This window comes from Dreissena polymorpha, chromosome 4, assembly GCF_020536995.1.
Source record: "Dreissena polymorpha isolate Duluth1 chromosome 4, UMN_Dpol_1.0, whole genome shotgun sequence".
Lineage (NCBI taxonomy): Eukaryota > Metazoa > Mollusca > Bivalvia > Myida > Dreissenidae > Dreissena > Dreissena polymorpha.
Window position 1 is genome coordinate 69,949,921 of NC_068358.1, and position 22,710 is coordinate 69,972,630.

At 34.2% G+C, this 22,710-nt stretch overlaps 1 protein-coding gene across 1 annotated transcript; it reads left to right on the forward strand.

The window, feature by feature from the left end:
• The first annotated feature begins 8,050 nt into the window (after nt 1-8,050).
• Nucleotides 8,051-20,546, forward strand: LOC127875901 (uncharacterized). Its single transcript, XM_052420649.1, has 15 exons — nt 8,051-8,177; nt 13,776-14,099; nt 14,295-14,426; nt 15,153-15,248; nt 15,654-15,752; nt 16,277-16,423; nt 16,942-16,960; nt 17,219-17,322; nt 17,640-17,661; nt 17,840-17,931; nt 18,196-18,226; nt 18,473-18,915; nt 19,107-19,128; nt 19,313-19,395; nt 19,973-20,546. The coding sequence occupies exons 1-15, from the start codon at nt 8,093-8,095 to the stop codon at nt 20,002-20,004; spliced, it is 1,731 nt and encodes a 576-aa protein (XP_052276609.1). The 5' UTR covers nt 8,051-8,092; the 3' UTR covers nt 20,005-20,546.
• Nucleotides 20,547-22,710: the final 2,164 nt, after the last annotated feature.

The following is a 22,710-nucleotide window of genomic DNA, read 5'->3' on the forward strand; positions in this document are numbered from 1 at the left end:
AAAAGCGCATAAGTGTTCTATACCGATGTAAAGGTCAGAAACTTGTTGACTCCGTGTGAACTGCTAGGGTAACAATAACGCATCATCAACAAAGTACGGGTCAACAGCGCTGTCTTCATGTCTACATAATTCGAAAGAAAAAAGTATTGCTCGCAGATGCATGTATTATATCTTTTTAAATCTTTTCATTAATTATCTTATTGTATATTCAGATTTTTCATATGTCACTTGTCAAAAAACAAAAGTTTTGAAAAGTGAATATCCAACATAAAAATATATATTAGTGTGATTGGTTTGGATATTCCAACGATATTCATTTAATACGATGGTGATGGCCAATTTAATTTCATATTAACTGGTTCTCACTATATATTGTTCATCATATTTTCAATTCTTTCATAACGTCTAGAAAGGGACATGTTTTTGTTTTGTCTAACTTATCTCTCAATCAATAGGATAATAAACAGTGCACACATCTCTCCCTGTGCGTTTAGACACTCTTTATAATTTGAATGGGTTTTGTTTATTTCAAACTTGCAATTTAAAAAGCGATAACTTAATTTAAAAAAAAATGTGTTGCGTCTAAGGTTATGCAATAGCGAATAGCTTCAGTGCCTTCGGCGCTTTCAGTTAACATGTTTTATGTTAGTCGTATCACGATGCTTTCATTTGATGATATCAGCTTAAACAAGTATTGAAATGTGCACAGAATTCGTATTTATTGAAGATAACGAGTAATTGATTAAACGTGTTCTGCTATACATTTTTGTGTTCTGTTAAAACTGCAATTTTTTAAGGGGTATACTTTTAGATAATTGAGGGAAGTGACGACTTCGTGTTTTTCACCGTAAAGGAAAATATCGAAATTAGTGTATCTGGTTTCTTTAAAAAAAAAATAAAACTCTTGAAACAAACGACAGCACAACATTCATTTGCAAAAGTTATAATTAATTAAATGATAAGTTGTCGTTGGCGCGGAGGTGCAGTGCGACCTGTTCGCCTAGGGTGCGAAATACTCTGGCACCGGCCCTGTGTACCTTTAATTGAATTGCAATACTTTGAAAACATGTCTTTATAGCCTTTACCATTTCGTGATAGTAACTCTTAGAGTGTCTTATATCAATAAATATAAAATGATTATACGTTTATTCTAATGGCATTCCCGGTTGCGCAGTGTCCGCTTAGTGATCAGGAAACCTTGAGGTCTTCTTTAAGACACCAAGTACTGCTTCTTCACGTGGCATGGACTCAAGTTTATCCCTTAAGTCCCTAGAGCATGTGCCATGCATCCGAATTTCAAAAATAAAACGAAACAACATATTGTAGTGAACAAGTTCACATTATGCTTAATGTTCTGCACGAATAAATAAATTCTTCGATTATAATAGTCATCGTTTCTGACATTACTTTCCTAAGACTAATACTTTCATGGACGGCTTAATATCTGGCCGAGCTCGACGGCTTGACTATTACTTCTATAAATCTTCAGCAATATGAACATAGCTGAACATAATTGCTAATTCAATTTTGTAAATAGTCATTTGGTACGTATTGGGTTTGGATCAAGCAAAGTATGTTAACTGGCATGTCCGGATATTTGAATGTTCTTGTATGCGACATTTTGTCAAAAATGCCTGTCGCTTGCGGCTTCGTGAAGAGAATTCTAGTGCGGTAAAAGAAGGATATCTTTCGTTTAAGTTGAAGCTGGATATAAAATCACCAACGTACACACTCCACTGTAAATGAAATACCTCTAAAAAACTTTGAATACGTGCTTTTTTATCAACATGATATTGAAAAAGATGAACACGATACTTCCACATCTATGAAGATATATTCAATGGCGAGATGCATACAAAACGTAGTAATCAACGTATGTGATTCAACTATGCACAAACAATAGGAGGTACACTACTACAGATAACATCAATGTATGCACACTTGTATCGCCTCGGTATGCTCGGGAATTGCCAAGGCAACAAAAAACTCACAATGCAATGGCTAATACTTTAAAACTAAAATATTATCTCGCGGCCATCTATAAATATCTGACACAGACCAAAATTTATAGTGCCGTTATTAAAGATACATTTCATCAAGAAGCATGGATTAGGAAATAGTGAATGCGATTGTATAATCATGTACATTTGATTTGGCTATGTTTTTAGTTTCATACATACGACAGTCTATCCAAATATGTCGCGACGAATGGTGTTCACACGACCATGTTGTGGCGTGCGATGTATATGTAATGAAAACATAATTCAGTACTGTTTTACTGATTAATTTGCATCATTAATAGGTACTTTTCATCAATATCACCTCATTGCCGACTTTGATCGTAACACATATGCTCGAGTCGAAAGGGAAAGAAAATAGAATATTCGGGGAAAATGCTGACAACCAATTTTGACTCTTGTGAAGAGAGTATTAAATTCAACGCTTAAATGACAATTACATTTGAATGCGGTCAGCTTCCATTGGCTCAAACTGTGTAAAGATTGCGCAAGACATGATTCAAATTTGCCGCCATATTTGTTATGTTCTAGAATAATCAGTACTGAAAGCTCGACAAATCTTGTTATTATTTTGTGAATATTTATTTGAACAAAAAACATGAATTTGATATTTTTAATATCCTTATGGAGACTTTGCAAGGGACTTAAATGTATTCACACACAAATAATATACTAGGCGTAAATACTTAAATTATCAGGAAAGAATGCAGTAAATTATTTCTCTGGTTTTTGAACCGGGCAACTCTGAAGCTAAATGTAACCCCCTAGACCATTCATGTTGTAAAGGTTCATATCGTATTTTAAACGGTATGAAGCACGAGATAGTCCGTTTTTCCTAATATTCCACGGAGAACGTTAAATACGCGTACATATTTTGATAGAGTTTTATTAATAAATTAGCCTTTACTTTGAAAATCGTGTTTGATGTCCGATACCTTCTTTTGTGCATAATAGACACTTTTTATTTTATGCTTTCCGGTGGTTTAAATCATAGAGAATGGCTGACATGGTGACAGTATATTTGTCAACTTGAGGAAATACTGTCAACCGAGGCGAAGCCCAGGTTGACAGTATTATTCCGAAAGTTGACAAATTTGCTGTCACCCTGTCAGACATGTAGTATTTATTTTATTATACCAAAAAAACTATTCAAACATGAACACTTTATATGAACCATGAACAATTTTAATATTCAATAATTGTATTTAATTTCAACAATGAACAACCATTAATATTTTGATAACAATAATACTAGCACACTGGTTAACATGCTGATGTAGTCGATTTCTTATCACAGAAAATAAAAATTCAATAGTTAAACAGTATTAAGAATGTCTAGTAAAGTGCTTTCTTAGTATGACAACTAGTAACATAGTATTAACTTCAAACAATTGTCTTCTATGTTATTATTCCAATCGTCGATTATTTCGATTCTAACACGATTTCATTAATAAGTTTTCCGCGATTTAAAGGGTATAAATGAAAATTATATTAACCAAACGTCCTCCACATTTGCGCGAAAACTTGACGTCACCACAGCAATGAAAATCAAATGACGTCGTCTTCATTCATAAACAGTGCGCGGACAATCAAAGTGACGTATTTTATGGAACGCCTCGTCTGTCTCCTGTTGACCATTAATATTCCGGCTGTTTCATTTAAATGTTGTGGGTTAAATTGTATGCTATGTGCTTATAATAGTATGCTGTGTGTTTGTCATAGTATTCTGTGTGTGTGTGTCATGGTATGTTGTGTGTTTGTGATGATATGCTGCGTTTTTGTGATGATATGCTGTGTGTTTGCGATGATATGCTGTGTGTATGCCATAGTCTGCTGTGAGTTTGTCATGGTATGCTGTGTGTTGTCATGGTATGCTGTGTGTTGTCATGGTATGTTGTGTGTTTATCATGGTATTCTATGTGTTTGAGATGGTATGCTGTGTGTTTGTCATAGTTTGCTGTGTGTTGTCAGGGTCTGTTGTGTGTTTATAATGGTATTGCGTGTGTTTGTGATGGTACGCTGTGTGTTTGTTGTGGTATGCTTTGTGTTTGTCATGGTATGCTGTGTGTTGTTATGGTATGATGTGTGTTTTTCATAATATGTTGTGCGTTTGTGATGGTTTGATGTGTGATTGTCATAGTATGCTGTGTGTTGTTATGGTATGATGTGTGTTTATCATGGTATTCTGTGTGTTTGTGATGGTACGCTGTGTGGTTGTCATGGTATGCTGTGTGTTTGTCATGGTATGCTGTGTGTTTGTGATGATATGCTGTGTGTTTGCGATGATATGCTGTGTGTTTGCCATAGTTTGATGTGGGTTTGTCATGGTATGCTGTGGGTTGTCATGGTATGCTATGGGTATGTCATGGTATGCTGTGTGGTGTCATGGTATGATGCGTGTTTATCGTGGTATTCTATGTGTTTGAGATGGTCTGCTGTGTGTTTGTCATGGTATGCTGTGTGTTTGTGGTGGTATGCTGTTTGTTTGTGATGGTTTGCTATGTGTTTGTGATGATATGCTATGTGTTTGCTATGGTTGCTTATTGTGTTGTGGCTTAACCTATAACCCTATGGGTTTCTTTCGCTGTCGGTTATTTTGAATATATTGCTGTTCTCTTTACTCGATAGGCAGTTCATTGGTAGTATTTGCATTTGGTATACTCGTTTTTTTCTATCGCGACATTATTTCGTTATCTCATTTATTATATGTAAATTGTGTTAAATCGATGCGATTTTACAAAATGTTGGCCTGTCACGGCTAATTTTTGTATTTAATAAGGAAAAAATAACACCCGATATCGTTTGTGTATTGTCAATGTACGAAATGAATTGTTTGGGCGTGTACAATCGTGCCAATGTTATGAAGCTGCCGACAGTGTGTTGTCATTTTGGAAGCTCTCAACCGAGCACAGTACGTTCTGGACTCGAGTCTTCATACTTTGTGATTCCGAAAAGGATACTCGAAGATTTACTAGAAACAGGATTTACAGTGAAAGAAATATCCGAACTTCTTTCGGTCTCAGAAGGTACTCTTTTTCACCGAATGCGTGTGTACGGCTTGAAAAAAACGTGTGTTTACTTAAATCGATGACGATCATCTTACCGAGATAGTTAATGAAATAGTTAAGGAATTCCCACGATGTGGAGAAAAAAATACGAACGAGTTGCTTGGCCAAATAAATATTCACTTGAATATAGTTACCGAAAATCCTTTTTTAACAAATTCTGGTTTATTAATTATAAAAATATTTCGCTTAAAAAACTGCAGTGAACACGTTTAACAACATTGATTTTAGACCTGTGTCGCGTTAATTCTAAAATTATTTACAACGGCCGAAAGGGGACATTAGTACGGCTTAAACGGCTACGATTTGAAGAAATACATGTAAATTCAATTTTAATGTAATTTTCGGTGAATTTTAGCTCAATTTCATCATCAATTCATTATCGTACAAATTGTCCAATAAAGTGTCAAAATTCATCTCATGTAACGCTTTTTTCAACTTTACATTTTGCAGTTAAACCGCCATGTTACCGTCTAGCAGAAACTGATTACGTCATACGCAGCACGCGCCCTTTACGTGATCTTTGACAAAAACCGAGTGTTCCAAATGAAAATAACGCCAACTTACATCATAGCAAATGAAAGCACATCATGTTAGACAAACCCACAGGATAGTACAACAACCACATATCATACCGTAATAAGCACTTAGCACACTATTTAAAACTCATAGGATTATAGGATTATTCCGATCGCCGTGGCCTAGTGGATAAGGCGTCCGCCTCAGGATCGGCAGGTCGAAGGTTCGAGCCCCATGGGGAGCGTTTGTCGAAGGATGGATGTTTGTCATGGGACTTGTTCCGATATAGCCGGCTCGTGAGCCGCGAGCGTTAAACATGAATGGTTTCCGACTTCTATCCGCCTGGCGCCTGGCATAGTGATAGGAGTTGGGAAGTACATGGTATACACGCAAAGGTGTCTCATAAGCCAAATTGGTTGGCCCTTTCAATAGGGGTGACACTATAATAAAAAAGACCTTTACCTTTACCTTTTTATAGGTAAAGTCACAACACAATAGGCAACTATAGAGAGCACACAGCATAACATCACAAGCACCCAGAACGCTACCACAAGCAAACAGCATACCATCACAAACACATAGCATATCATCACAAACACACAGCATACCATCACAAACACACAGCATACCATCACAAACACATAGTATACCATCACAAACACACAGCATACTATCACAAACACATATCATACCATCACAAGCAAACAGCATACCATCACAAACACACAACATACCATCGCAAACACACAGCATACCATCCCAAACACACAGCGTACCATCACAAACGCATAGCATACCATCAGAAACAATCAGCATACTATCACAAACACACAGCGTACCATCACAAACACATAGCATACCATCAGAAACAATCAGCATTCTATCACAAATACACAGCATTCCATCACAAACACATAGCATACCATCACAAACCCACAGCGTACCATCACAAACACAAAGCATGCCATCGTAAACACACAGCACACTATTGTAGACACACAGCAGACTGTTGCAAACCACACCATATAATGACAAACACACAGCATACCATCACAAACATACGGTATACAAAAACAAACACCATGCAATGGCAATCACCCATCATACTATTATAAGCACAAATCATATAATTTTAACCCACATCATTTCTGTGAAACACACAGAATACCATCACAAAAACGTAGCATTACATCATAAACGCAAAGCGTACCATCACAAAGACATATAAAAACCATGACAACACACACCATACCATGACAAACCATTAGCATATCATGACCAACCCACAGCAGACTAAGGCAAACATACAGCATATCAATACAAACACACAGCATATCATCACAAACACACAGCATACCCTCGCAAACACACATTATACCACCACAAACACACATATTACTATGGCAAGCACACAGCATACTATTATAAACACATATCATATTATTTAAACCCACACCATTTCAATGAAACCTCCGATATATCAATAGTCAACAGGAGACAGACTAGGCGTTCCATAGTATTTCCGCACCTGATATTCTTAGGTAGCGGGCGACAGTATTTTTTGGACAGTAAATTTTTCCCGCTGGGTCTGACAGTATTTCTATGTCACGATGGCCCATGGGAGTTTATCATTGTGAATAAAAGTGAGGTATAATAATGAACATTATCGATAATTGTCACCTTTTTACTATGAAATGCGTCATTTTCTTAACATAAGTGACGTTATTATCCCAGTGAAATTCTTCAGTTAAACTCTTTTACAATAAATAAACGATGACAAAAAGCATACAATAATAAGAAAATGTGTTGGATTCCGTGGAATATCGATTTTAATTCACTCGTGATCACAGTAAATATATATTTTTTCACGAGTGGCGCACTCTATGATCTATGATCACTCGTAAATTAAAATCGATATTCCACCGAATTCAACAAATATCCTCTATATAATCATTTTACGAAAAGGGAGCATATGAAACTTACTTCCAAATGCGCGAATTCGGCATTAAAATCGTTTTGTAATGACCGTGTTTATTATTGAGGATAAATAATATTTCTATTTATTGCTATACACGCATATAGCATTCTGATCATGACTTACCATTAATAAATTATTTATTTAAGTTATGTTTGATTATAAGGTAATTTATATAACGATTACATGTGTTTAACTTTATTTTAAAGGCTATTATAATCAATTGTTTAAAGTACAATATCCACACTAAGATGTATGCAAGAGTTATTGGCATCCAAAATTTTAATAAAACAATTGTTGTAGGATTGTAGGTTGCATTTTTAAAACATGCCGATTTCGTTTCACACTACATATAATTATCGAAAGATATCTTGTCAGAATCCCATCTAAGACAGCTAAAGCCACACAAACAAGTTTAACTTTCGTATACGATAACGAAACCAATAGTCATATATATTTCCTTATTCCATTGTCTTTACGTGTTCTTATTTTATTGGCACAGAAAGAAAAGTTCCATGTTAATGTGCATGTCATATGCAAGCTTCCAAATGTTCAACCGGATTTTAGAAATATGCCTTATTGCTGTGGCAGCTGATGCCGGTAAGTATTACTGTTTATTTACCAATTGCAAAAAAAACTATGAAACGAAAATGTATGAATTAGAAAGTAAGATAAAAAAATGTTGACTTATATAACGTTTATCTATCACTTTATTGAACACGACATTATCGACGACTAGCCTGCACACTGCCTAAATTGCGCGATTCTACCCGATTCGCGGCAGCAGCGAGATGGACGAATCATTGGAGGCGGCTCAAAACATATTTATGACAAATTACAAATAACAGGCATTTTAAAATAACTAAAACGTACTAGTTGATTACAAAATCGCAATACGTAGATAAATGAAAGACCGGTTGAAGATTCGCATAGGACGATTCTGTCCAGTCAAAGCTGCTCGCTAAATCACAGTATTGTTTAACATATGTTAATTATGCTTGTTAGGTTTGTATGTTTCAAAACTCATAGCTGCTTATGCGTTGTTTCTCTAGTTTTGTGCCGAAAACGATATTTCAGATGTCGTCTTAATTGTTGACGATGCTGCTTCAGCAGCTCGTCTAAGTTATCATACCATGAAAACATTCTTCACAATGGCGAGCTATGTAAAAGACCGAGCCAGTCCGATTGAGATAACTCGATTTTTTAGCATAGTTGCGGTTACGCAACTATGCTTATGTTAGAGCTACATTTCGAAAACCGACATGGAACGGTTGACCATTATAAAGCCTTACCTGAACAAATATCAGACGAAATATCTATTTAATATAGTATATGGTAATTCTAACATTTTTTTTATTTAGAAACGTTTTTGTAACGTTTTCTTCCAAGAATATTGCTGACACCGTTTTTAGTGATTTTTTCTAAGACCGTTTTACGTGAAAAAACCTAAGAAACTAAAACAAATTTCGTTCGTAAAACCATTCTGTTCTGGTTGATAGTGATCTCACACCTACTTTCTATTTCCTTTGTTAACTGTTCTGGGAGAGTTCAAATTCATTAGGCCCTGATTTAAGGATATGTAGAATTTCATTGGTTAATTATAAATAGAAATTAACATATTCTCAACAGGAAGTGTGGAATAAAGCACTATCGTTCTTTGTAAATGTGTAAAAAAAATAGCGGAGTACGATGAATTTTTCTGATTTATGACATGGATTCTGACCTGCCTTTCTATGAATTAAATGAAGTAGAGTTTGAAAGTAACAGAGATGTGTTAATTGAAATTAAAATGTTTTACTTTGAGCCAGAAATTAACGTTACGAGTAGAGCTAACGGTTTAAATGTGGCATCGAATTTAATGGATTCGCACAAATTCTGGACGAGTGTTGTGTCTGTAAATATTAAATGGAATGCCGTAAATGTATCAAGTCGGAAAAGAAAACGGATGGTTGCATAATGGTATGCGTGAAATAATGTCTGCATAGTTATGTCATTTTGTAACCATTCACATTCGTCACGATTTGGAATTACCGTTTCTAAAAATAGAACATTTTGGTACCATGAACCAACAAGGGAGGCGACTCGTGATGTCAGAAATTGTTAAGGTTACAATAAACTAAATAATCGAGTCATGAATAATCGAGTCATGATCTGTACTCTCTAAACCAGGGACCTATACTGTATAGGTCCCTGTCTAAACAAATCATTATATTTTCCTCGAAGGCATGTTTTACACTTAAGACTGTTGTTCTGGTTTTATCGTTTGGAGATATTGATAGGGTAAGCATAGGTGTTCACTATTAAATACTTGAAATAGGATAAAGTTAGAGATTAAAGTAAAAAATGGTACTGCAAAAGGTTACAATCCAGTAGAAAACGGCCGAAAAAGAGGTGCAAAAACAGTCGAATTTGATTTGAGTCGAATTCTTTTTTGGTTTGAACATGACATATCTTTTTTATTGCTTAAATCGATTCAACTTAGAATGCCCGTCAAGAAAAGGTGTGGTTATGGGGGTTATGAAACATATAAGGAAACTATTAAGTATATTTTGACCTAAACATTTACTTCAGCAGCAACTTCCCTGTATCTTGCAACTATGCTTTCAACGCCATCGGCGCTCTCGTTCTAATCGGCATATCTCGCTGATTAGCATTGATAACATTCTCCAGCAGAGTTGTCGTTCGTGCCTCAACATACAACAATGGCCGCGCCCATGAGAGAATGTTTACACTCGTGTCAAAACTTTCTTACAGCATGCATCGGCTTGTTTGGCTATTTGGCAACTGTCATTTAGGATATATGAGTTAATTATTAACTAAATCTCTGCTTATGTCAACAATGAATTGAATTCGAAGGATATATTCGATGTGAATGCAGGACTTTCTGGATCTTGACAGCTTGACACGGCAAAACTGGTATTTTTAGTTATAAATTTAAGTCACATTTTGCTTTGAAAATTATATTCGAGCATTTTGCGACTTATTGAATGACTATGATACCCGATATCAACATATCACATGGGATTTGCAGATCACCAACCTGTCCTGAAAACATCGATTACAAAGTCTTACTCAAATTACTGGTTTGTATTATTTCTTCTTTCTATTTTAGTATTTAATATCATTTTTAAGTCAAATGAACTGTGTCACAGTAAAAGAGACATTAAAGCGATTGTGGCCAGTTTGGATCCAGATCAGCCTGCATTTGCTTGAAAGCTGTTTGCTTAAAAACGGTTTTCTGAAAATAACAAATAGTTAAATTGGATACTAATTAGAATGCCCTTTCCCTGTGACCTGGCTCAAATAATAGTAGTGTCATTAATCAAATGATTTTATTTCGAACATTAATCAAGTGTTTTTTCTGGTCCCTCCGCATCAATGACTCCAGCACTTTCGTGTTGAGAATTGAATACTGCTTAAGGCGATGCTAGGGGGCGTGAGAGATGTTGCATCTTCCATTATCTCTCATGAACTGACTCAATAATACCGAGTCGGCAATATTTGACTTAATTTTTGGTTTGGTTGCTCTGACGAGGGATCGAAAAATTTCAGAATCTTCCTAAAAGCCTAGTGGTAGAGTGTCGTCTTTGATTGCAGGAGGTTGTGCTGCGGGTTTGATCCCCAGAAGCGACATTGAAAACTAGCCAACTTTGTTATCTAAAAGGCTGCTAAACCTGATATTCTAAGATAATGTGAATTTTCTCTCACATGATGGTCATCAGTTATATTATATAAAAACTCACAGCAGTAGTAAACAATGGGACAATAGTTAATGAACCCATCTTTCATTTGTCTTTGACACTTTCAGTTTGACATGGCCTAGATAGTAGATTGAAATATGTGACTTGACCAGCACTCTTGTGACAGAGCTAAAGTGTAAATGTACCATTGAAGATCACCTAAATCCAGATTTGCTATTATAGAAGTGTGGAAAGTTTTAAAGTTGTGACAAGTAAGCAAAAATGTGTCATTACCGAGAGGCCACAACTGATATATGACTGTTTTAAAACAAGAAAAATCAGTGCCCGATTTAGATTTCATTACATAGTTCAATAAAAATTAATTTCAGAAGACTGGTAACAGTTTTACGTTAATGTTACCAATGTGTCAGACCAGGGCCTTGATTTTGAAATCTAGGACATGCATGGTCAGATGATGTTATTAAAGATTATACATTTTTTCAAACACATACAAATGTAAACATGTATCTCTAACTAATGTAGATGTTATAAATAGTAAAATGCAAGTCAGAAGGCATTTGACTTGTCTGCTGGTGCGTTGGCACACCAGGTGGCTCTGTTGCAATGGTTTGATGGACTGCTTGGATGTGTAGTTACATTATAAACAGTATATCAAACTGTATTATTTCAAATATGTTTGCATCTAGTATACTTATATTGATAATATTTACAAAACTAATGTATATGAATGATAAACTTGACTGAAATGATTTAAATGATACTGAAATCATGACAGTACTTTATACTGATAATTATTTAATTATGTTGCTTGATACAATCATGTACATCTATATCAAATGAGATCATACCGTAACTTCAGTGATGAATTTCAGTGATTAAATAAAATCCAAAATGTAAGTCACTCCCATCTCTCACCCGCAGCGCGCATACCTAAAGGTCCTGCTGTGTACCAATCCAGATCCAGATCCAACAATATTATACATAATTATGTATCATGTTGTTTAGAGGGGATAATAACAACAATATAATCGTTCCAAATATGCATTTTCTTGCATGCTAATGTTTTACTAAGACATAATTAGTAAAATTATATTTGATATTGTGCATGATTATCCTTAAAAACGATGATTTTGTCAACATTCTCTATATGCGCTTATATGAATTCTACCTCTTTTTGCGAACCAGTGGGCGGAGTCTAAACTTTGCAGGTGCGCGTGACGTCACTCGTCAACTGGTCTATAATAACCGGTGCTAAAAATAATTTTAGTGTATAAATGTACTATTATAGATTTAACCTTTGTTTTCTTCTCTTCAAATGAACGTTTTTTTCTGACCAAATTCCTATTATTAAAAAGAAATGAAAAAAAATGAGCCTCGCCTTACTGACGATTGGTTTATATTGCTAAATTCACATTTTTAGAGATAATAGCACCGAAATATTGAAAACCAAACGGTTTGTCGCGTTTTGTGTAGCTGTAATAATTTGTTCCAAATAGCAATATGTTAGACCTTAACGTGATATCAGTGCTATTGATACAATTGAAATTTGAAATAAACAAAACTTATAATTATGCCAAGGTGTAATCCCCGAATGAAAGATATACTTAGACACACTATGTTAATTTGATTTATTGAATGTGTCTTGTTTTGCGTCCTTTATGTATTAAGAAGGCAAACGGTAACGGATGATAAGAGCAGTTTCTCCACTGATGATGTCAAATTGAGTTCAATCATTTAAAATAATTTAAAGACGGCTCAGCTTACACGTGATTTGCTTAAGTCTTAATCAGTATTTGAAAACCGTCTTCAATAATTGTATTATCTTTCAATTGTTAAGCTGTTTCAACACGTTTTACCACCCTGTTTATGTACAACATTCGAATTATCAAGAGCTAATTGGGATAAACTCGCAAATGTTTCGTCCGACAAAGAATCGCTATGAAAAATTACGGCTTGTCGATGTCAATAAATGTTTCATGAAAATGATAAAGAGCATAAAATAGCTTATATTGAATTTAAATTGAATACAAATAAAGCATTTACATTAACGGTATTCTTTAACATAATATATGATCAGATTGAAAATATGTTAGAAGCATGAACTGTTCAGTTGAAGAACATGTATTTATATTGTTGGGTCACATATATTTTGTTTTCCCGCCGCATGCATTCTGTGTATTTGTATTATTCTAAATGATCTTTTTTTTCAATGCTGTTGAAATAGCGTCCGACAAAACAACTAGAAAGTGATTTTCTTATTAGGTTAAATTGTATGAATCAATATGAAAACCCATGCGAGACGGTTTCATAATAATCGAAAGAATTATTCCTGAGTACATTCAACTGCAACATCTGATAGTGACACAATGTCATTTAGACGGGATTAATCATGCACTGCCAGCGTTTGGCTGTATGGTTTGACAGTTGAAATACGCAAGAAAACAACAACAATGTCTATTCACGTTTAAACGTCGGGAAAAATTACATTTCATTTCAGTGAAGCTTGAACCACTAATTGACATACGGCAGATATGTAGAACAACCTTGGAAGTTTCGTGCAGTATGAGTAATGTGACTTCCACAGTTTGGACAGTATACAGATCCCGAAATGGTTCCGAAAATACGCAAAATATGGCAAAGATTGATGACAGGAAAAAAACATGCAATGTAACGGCCCTCAATAGTACAACTCAATGTAGGTGTGGCGAAATTAAGCGTGTCATATGCAACTTATCCGATGGCATTATTGCAAAACCTGGGGACAAATGGTGGTGTGGTGTATTCGTTGGAGCTACACATTTTAGCAACAAAACTGTGCATGGTAAGCCTATTTTTTCAAACGGTTTACAATACTTACAAAATAAAATATTTAAGCGTGTAAAAACTGAATAATGTGCATGTTTTTATAACTGAGGTACAACTTGTAGCCTGCAGCATAATATTGCAAAATATTTCCATACAAAGTTATTTTACAGTAGTTTTGGACATCATTATTTTACATATATAACCGTCATAGAAACCGAAAACAGCGAGGAATGTACAACGACGAATGTTCCTCAGCACGTAACCGAAGAAAGTATAACGTCATTTTCAACTACAGCTTATGGGATGAAGGAAGAAACAGCGGCAGTTTTGAATGAGGTGGAAGGTAATATGTGTATATATTTGCGTTTTGATCTGCGGAAGTGAATTGTGTGTAGCTCTTGTGGGCTATTAAGTAGTGAAGTGTCTGAAATCGTTGTATTAGAAAGGTGGTTTTCCTTTTAAAAGCGATGAACCGACCGATTTTTTTAAGTCAAGTTATTTTCAATTTGCATTTGCTGGCATGTTTTCGGTATATTTCGACTACTTCTCATTAGAAAAATATCAAGCGATATTAAAGGACTTAGTTGTGTCAGAACTGCTTTTGAAAGGGTTTAACTCCCTAAACCCTCTTCGAAAAAATAAAATATTTGTTGTAATATTGTTTATGATATCCGTTATCAAATGCTATTCATAATTTGTTCAAAATACGAACAATATTTCTTTGTACGGCTACAATTAAGCAGTTTTTTGAATGGGTCGGGGTTGTAAAAAATATAACTGTGAAACGTGATAATCCTCCTAAAAATGACTGTTTTCTTGAAATTTCTATTTAATTTCTCAAATATGTTATCTGTAGAACTCTGTAATCCCTTGCGAAGGTGAAAAATGTTACAAGCTCTTTTAACCTCGTGATACTGATTGATTTATGAATAAAATGTGCGTTTAATTGCTTGGTTTGCACATGTTCATATTTAAATGTAAACATAAGCGTTTAAGAAATATACTTATATACTAACTTACTAAAAATAATGTGTTAAAATAAGGTTTATAAATTATTGCAAACTTTCAGAAAATGGCACGATTGAAAGCTTAAAAAACACTACAATTCAGCATACAAACAATGTTGAGGAAAATGAACATGGCGGATCATACAAAAAACCAGACAGTAAGTAAACGGAAGCATAACATCGAAAGGGCGTTATTCGATTCAATTGTGTTACAAACGCAGCAAGTAACGGTCGTAAGATGTAACAATAACAATGAAGGAGTACCGAAACCACGATACATTTTCAGGAAATCAATTGTGCTTACCTTCCGCAAGTTTTGTTTATGGCAAATTGTCAATGGTCTTTATGATGACGATAGAACGCTTGACCTAAAGAAGATGAAAGCACGATACATGAACGGAAATTATTCAACATTAAACTCGGCATAAGTGAATTCTGTAAATTTCAAATAATCAAACATGATTACATGCACATAAAACAAATCATTAATTATGCAGATCTTCGTTGTTTGCTAAATGAAAAATCGTCTTGTATATTTCTGTTTACATTCTTTTTTATTTCAGTAACCCAGCTAGCTCTTATGATTGCCGGACCGTTCGTGGTGTTTGACTTAGGACTCTTTATGTTTATATATAGGAAGAAACTGATATCATACTTAGGAGGTACGGCAATTTATGGTACACGTATTAATGAATGGATATTTATAAGTTTCGGATTTGAAGAAATATTCCCATGCAATCGTTGTCCAACATAAGATACTGAACACATTTTCATATGCTATTCAACTGCGAGACGTAATTTGAATTAAGGCCATCTGGGTCATGTGTTTTTAACTTATTTCTCATAGAACAAACAATTTATGATATTATTTTTATCATCAAACGGCATAAATGAAAAATTTACTATAATTGAGGATTTTATTATGTACAGTGGGCCGACACTATTTAAGAAAAATTAGGATCTGCAAAATAACTTTACAAGATATATATATTTTAATCAAATTCTTGACCAGTCATATGTTTCAAAAAAGATTAGTATGTTTTTCCAACACAATTTACTCGAAATTAAATGAATTGTTATCATAATACATAGCTCGTAATATTTTAAACAAAATTTGTTGACATGTAGAAAGCTTATAATATGTTACCCTCATTTTAATAAAATAATCCCTTAAACAATTGATCAGGAAAACATGTTGCCGAACAAATGTCTTCGGACGAGAATGCTCCCGGTGATGGAAACATAAACATGGCGGCTGAATCTAACAATGATAGCTTCCCTCATTGTAATTCAGCCCAACGGGAACGAGGAACTATGCGTCAACCAACAACAGGTTTGTATAAATGCAACAAATCCAAGTCGGGCAAATTATTTTAGCAATAAACTTTGTGTGTTTTCTTAATCAAGAAAAAAGTAAAATATAAATAAACAAGAGATGTGTTCGTCAGAAACACAATGCCCCCTACTGCGCCGCTTTGATTTTTTTTACCTTTGACCTTGAAGGATGACCTTGACCTTAAACTTCCACCACTCAAAAAGTGTGGCTTCATGAGATGCACATGCATGCCAAATATCAAGTTGCTATCTTCAATATTGCAAAAGTTATGGCCAACGTTAAAGTTTTTTTTCGGACGGACGGACAGACTGACATACTGACGGACAGTTCAACTGCTACATGCCACCCTACCGGGGGCATAAAAATTACATTTCAGAATTAAAGTCATTAATAAATTGAACCAAATTGTATGTGTTAGGTTAACCATGTTAACAATCCCGAAGTTATGATATTGTTGTAAGCATCTTTTTCTGTCAGATTATTTATAGCATTTTGTTGTTGTTTTTGTTTTACAGCCCCACATAAGCAGATATGGTTATCTTTTCATTATTGTTGTCTTCTCTATCATTTCTTGTAACTTTTCTTATATCGGAAAAACATTTAAATTGCATTTAAATTCTGCTATTAATTGCTTAATCAGCTCATACTCAGTAGTATGTCACACAACTGATGTTCCAACGCATTATTTTGATTTGCTTGTCATTTTTACATTCTTAATTTTGGAAATTGTTATTTGTATGTTAAAATAGGCTTATTTCACTTTCAACATACAAAACACTTCATTTTAATTAGCGGCAAATTAAATGCTAATCAGCAAGAAGATGTAGACTTGGACGAATGTATTGATAATGACCCTTTGTACAACCGTGTAAAAGAGAAGGCAACAAAGTATGCAGGTACTTAAACGATTAATATTATTTTGTTATCATGGCATAGAGTGATATAAAGAAGTAACTTGTCTTATCACTTGCATAATACAATCAATACCGTCTAGAAGAAAGGGAGACATTTTGGGTTTTGAATTGTACAGGTGCCACAAAATAAAATGATTTTATATAGTATTCAAAAATAGGACTTTTCCGTTCAAAGACTAGTGCGCATAACATACTAATTTGATTTTTGATCATAAGCGTATGTCAAATATTTTGTTCAAATCATATCTGAAAATAATATATATGTATTTAACTGATCACAAAAACAATGTTTTTTTCAGGTATTAATTCAAAACCACAAAGGTAATTATTTACTTCTAGACGTTTTAAGTTGTTTTGTTTAATCTGTCCACAAGTTAGACAAGTATCACACACATTAAGTTTAAATATAACTAACTGAAATTATAGCTTTTGTTATCATCACTAATACACATGTATAATTGAATTCATTGAATATATTTTCAATTCGTGAATTATCAAGTGGCAAGACTAAAGGAAGCAATGACTTCATGTTCGTCCTTTCTCTCGATGAAGACTCATCATACAGTAGCGTCAAAAACAATAAAAACATCGGTAAAGTTTTCTTAACTCTTTTTGGCATTTGTATTTAACTGCTTTATATAGATCATAAATAAGTAAAAAGTATTTTTTTAAGTAATTTCTGCTTAAAACGATAATAAAGCAATTTGTAGACAATTATACAGTTGAAAACATCTTAAGCAAATTATGCATTTACACGTTCTCTAAATGAGAATATATCTCATTTTACATAAATAACATCTTTGTATGTCAGCTTTTGCTAATATATTATGCAGCTAGTACAAACATGTATTGTAGAAGAAGGTGCCTGTGGCTTTACCCTACATGGGTAAGTTTACTACAAGTTTTATTCAGATTTTAGGTGTTATATCATACTGTTTTTACTTGTATGAATTAAAACAACAATTTCGAATAATTTCAACTCGAGTACTAATCTGTGCGTAGAAAACGAGCGACTATTATCCGTGTCCTTAGCGCACCTAAGTTGTTGATGAGTGTGTGCCTTAGTAAGAAAATAACGAAATGATCATATGACTTTTTATCAAAGTGATACTTAATATTATTACGTTTAAAGGGATGAATGCACACTTGCCGATCCGTTGTACATAGATATAGACAGCATGGCCGAGCAATCTGCAACCGCTAAAAAGGACAGGCAACTAGGCAAAATACAGCACAACGAAAACCCACTGTTAAGACCAGGTAACACTGTTACAACGTGTGTAAATGATGATCTACTATACTCAAAAGCGATGGATGACATTCATCATATAGCATCAAACAATCCACTGTACTTGGTGGAAACCAATACTTTTTCACACAGCGGTTCCAAAAGAAGCAACAACGACGATCCCCTTTATTCAGTTATAAACAAAGACAACGGAATATATTCACTTGCGAAAAATGTCGACCCCATGTACTCAACGGTGAGGAAAAAACAAATATGTGTACCAGAGCAATCGGGTGTCTCCTTCGAAGAAGACCCTCTTTATTCAGTAGTGGAGAAGAAAAACAAAGGTAGTATCAATAAGATAAAATATGTAGATCGTTGAAAAATCAACTTTTTATACGCCGTTTTACCGTGATATTAAACAAACATATTGGCATATATATGTGAATTTCTTACCGCTTTACGAGTGTCTAATGGTTATTTTTCAATTTATTATTCTGTCAATCTATATTAATTTATCGCGTTTTGCTAATTTCAGGTCCACAGAACCATTGGAATACGTAAGTATGAAAACAAGTGTATACTTGATTTTACTAATTTTTATGAGCACGCTTATTTGGTGACAGAAATAAGTCACTTATAAGATGAATAAATTAATTGTATTATAGCAAATGCCAGTTGTTTTATGACGATGTTTAAACAAATAAGCCGCTTATTATTAACTGTTGATCTAATTCACTACAGAACAGATCCTCCGGCCTCAATATGTTCCATCTCCGCCATGCCTCTTTACAGCAAAGTCAAGAAGAAAAATAGGAACGTTGTAGGTAAGAAACGTTTAAAATGGCTGGTTTTCGTGTACATCAAGATTCACTATTTTATCACTTTCCTTATGACAAAAGAAAGTTTGATGGTGCCGTTTAGACCTTAATAAACACATTGCTTAATTTAAAAATGAATATTAAGAATGAACGTTGAGGAAATTCAATTTTTAAAAATGTATATTAAAAGATTTAACGAGCTTTTACTAATGCTGAACAACTTTAGGAAAAAAACACAAGCTGAATTGAAATGAATAAATGAATACAAATGATGTGATATGAATACATTTCGGTCGTCAAAAAGATTTTAAATGCATTTTTTAAATAATTTGTTCGCAAAAATAACAGCCAAATCTCTTTCTTATACCATTGTCAATAAAGTCAGCTTACATTTAACAATACACGTAATCTTTATTACGATGCATGGATTTGAAACTCGTAATTTACTTGTATACTATTAAGGTTACTTAAGTGCTCGTGTATAAACACCTTTCAGGCTATTTCATTAAAACTCTGACATGAATGTACTATTCATCGAAACGATATCTTTTTTAAATTGATAATCGTACCAATATATTTATAGATACTGATGACACAACAGACAGCAACTCTTGATCACGAAACCACCTGTGCGGTGAAATAAACAAATGAACATATGTGTAAATATATTCCCGTGGGTTGCATACCTTCTGGAATTGTGATATCCTAGTACAAGATGAAATATCAATTAAATATATGACATTCGATTATGTTATTATAACATTGTTAAAAGGAAACTCCTTCCTATGAAGATGTGCCAAATAGTAGCTTTTTATGTTATGAACATGGATGCAAATGGATATTTTAATACACCTAAGGAATGAAATTAGCCCCCAGTTAATAATGCAATTTAAATGACTTACAGCTCATGAGCGACAGACGTTGGCGTATACCATCTGTCAAAATGGTTTGACCAAATGTAAATCCGGGTAAACAGAGTGCAGCAGAACAGTTAATGTAAACAATACAAGTTTCTACGTTTTCGACCCTAAATTACAGTTTGGTTATTGATTAATAAATTTGAATGTTTATCAACCACGACATTTTGTTGCCTGTAATTTATAAACATATTTTCAGATTAAATCATGTACTTTTGTAAATAATTATGTTTCAAATGACATGCCTATTAAAATGTACTTTACATAATAAGCTTGTTTTTCTTAATGTCATATTAAAGAATTGTGTTTTGTAATGTAAGATTAAACTGAGCAAATGGTGTTAAATTAATATTTATTTGAATACCACTAAAAACAATAAAGACAAAATCCATAAAACGCATGTATTGTCAAAAGAACCCGCGTACCATCTTGAATTAAACTACACAAAAGGTTGCATTGTTTAGTTTGTGATACATTTACGTCGTATCTAGAGTCAAGAACTTGTTTGTGTTTATTAAGTGTATTTGTCTCGCTGTTTCCCATAGGTTTTAGTTATATTAACGGGTTCAGTTTTCATACTCGAACATTCCCAGTGTTAGCTAATAAACCAGTAGTGTTAGTAATTTGTGCACTAACTTGTGAACGCCACTAACTAACAACAGCCTTGCTTCAATCAGACTTAAATAAGATCAGCCGTTGAAATAATTTTTGCGGCCTTGGAATGAAAACCACGATTCTGGGATTTGTAATCCACCGCTCTTTCAACTGAGCTAACTGGAGAAAAACTACCATGCATCATTACTTTTTACTTATTAATGATCAATTAAACTACACCAAAAATGAATCTGCAACCTATTGTTTTTGCACCTTATGTAACAATTCAAGAGTTTTTAACGGATTTATCAAACAGTTCTATAACTCGACAATATGTGGTAACAGGCAACTTTGATAGACAAACATATTTTATAATCAAATAATATATCAAATAATATTAATAACCAATCGTTGTCAAGGGAGCATAGAATGACTTTAATGAATATATATTTTAAACAATCATACTCAATACGTGTGCATTTAAATTAACACGAAATGTTTGTTCAGAAGTTTCTATTATCGTTATTCGAGAGACATATGCATTAAAATAATACAGTAAGAATAATGATCCGACTCAAGGAAAATCCAATACCTCCCGAAAACAACTTTTGTATAACCTATAAATGTGAATCTACTTCAAGATGCATCCAAGCCTTAGTTGTGATTTTTATTTATTTGGTATATAGATTGTGACGACGTCTTTTAATTAGTTAATTAGTTCTGTTCCCACATACTAACACTGGCATAATTTCGCTTGACAAAGTTTATGGGTGGAAGCCTGTCCATATAAATGAAAATATTTCAAATACGTACATGCAGACCAAGATGCAGTTGACAAACAACAATGCAAAAACGTGTATTATCATACCCAGGAAGACAGAACACAAACAAATGTGCAATTTAAGACAAGGGCTGTTTTTAAAACATGCATGCCCCCATATGGGCTGTCAATTGTAGTGGCAGCCATTGTGTGAATATTTTTTTTGTCACTGTGACCTTGACCTTTGACCTAGTGACCTGAAAATAAATAGGGGTCATCTGCCAGTCATGATCAATGTACCTATGAAGTTTCATGATCCTAGGCCAAATAATTCTTGAGTTTTCATCAGGAAACCATTTTACTGTTTTGAGTTACTGTGACCTTTGACCTAGTGACCTGAAAATTAATAGGGGTCATCTGCCAGTCATGATCAATGTACCTATGAAGTTTCATGATCCTAGGTGTAAGCATTCTTGAGATATCATCTGGAAACCATTTTACCATTTCGAGTCACTGTGACCTTGACCTTTGACCTAGTGACCTGAAAATCAATAGGGTTCATCTGCCAGTCATGATCAATGTTCCTGTGAAGTTTCATGATCCTAGGCGTAAGCATTCTTGAGTTATCATCCGGAAACCATTTTACTGCTTCAAGTCACTGTGACCTTGACCTTTGACCTTGTGACCTGAAAGTCAATAGGGATCATCTGCCAGTCATGATCAATGTTCCTATGAAGTTTCATGATCCTAGGCGTAAGCATTCTCGAGTTATCATTCGGAAAGCATTTTACTTTTTTGAGTCACTGTGACCTTGACCTTTGACCTAGTGACCTGAAAATCAATAGGGGTCATCTGCCAGTCATGATCAATGTTCCTATGAAGTTTCATGATCCTAGGCCTAAGCATTCTTGAGTTATCATCCGGAAACCATTTTACTATTTCGAGTCACTGTGACCATGACCTTTGACCTAGTGACCTGAAAATCAATAGAGGTCATCTGACAGTCATGATCAATGTACCTATGAAGTTTCATGATCCTAGGCCTTAGCG

Excerpts from the sequence above, each read along its gene's own strand:
- LOC127875901 (XM_052420649.1), top strand. The coding sequence starts at position 8,093 with ATGTTAATGTGCATGTCATATGCAAGCTTCCAAATGTTCAACCGGATT. Across the intron at positions 17,323-17,639 it reads GAAGGCAACAAAGTATGCAG|GTATTAATTCAAAACCACAA; the intron begins GTACTTAAACGA and ends TGTTTTTTTCAG. Across the intron at positions 18,916-19,106 it reads AGTGGAGAAGAAAAACAAAG|GTCCACAGAACCATTGGAAT; the intron begins GTAGTATCAATA and ends TGCTAATTTCAG.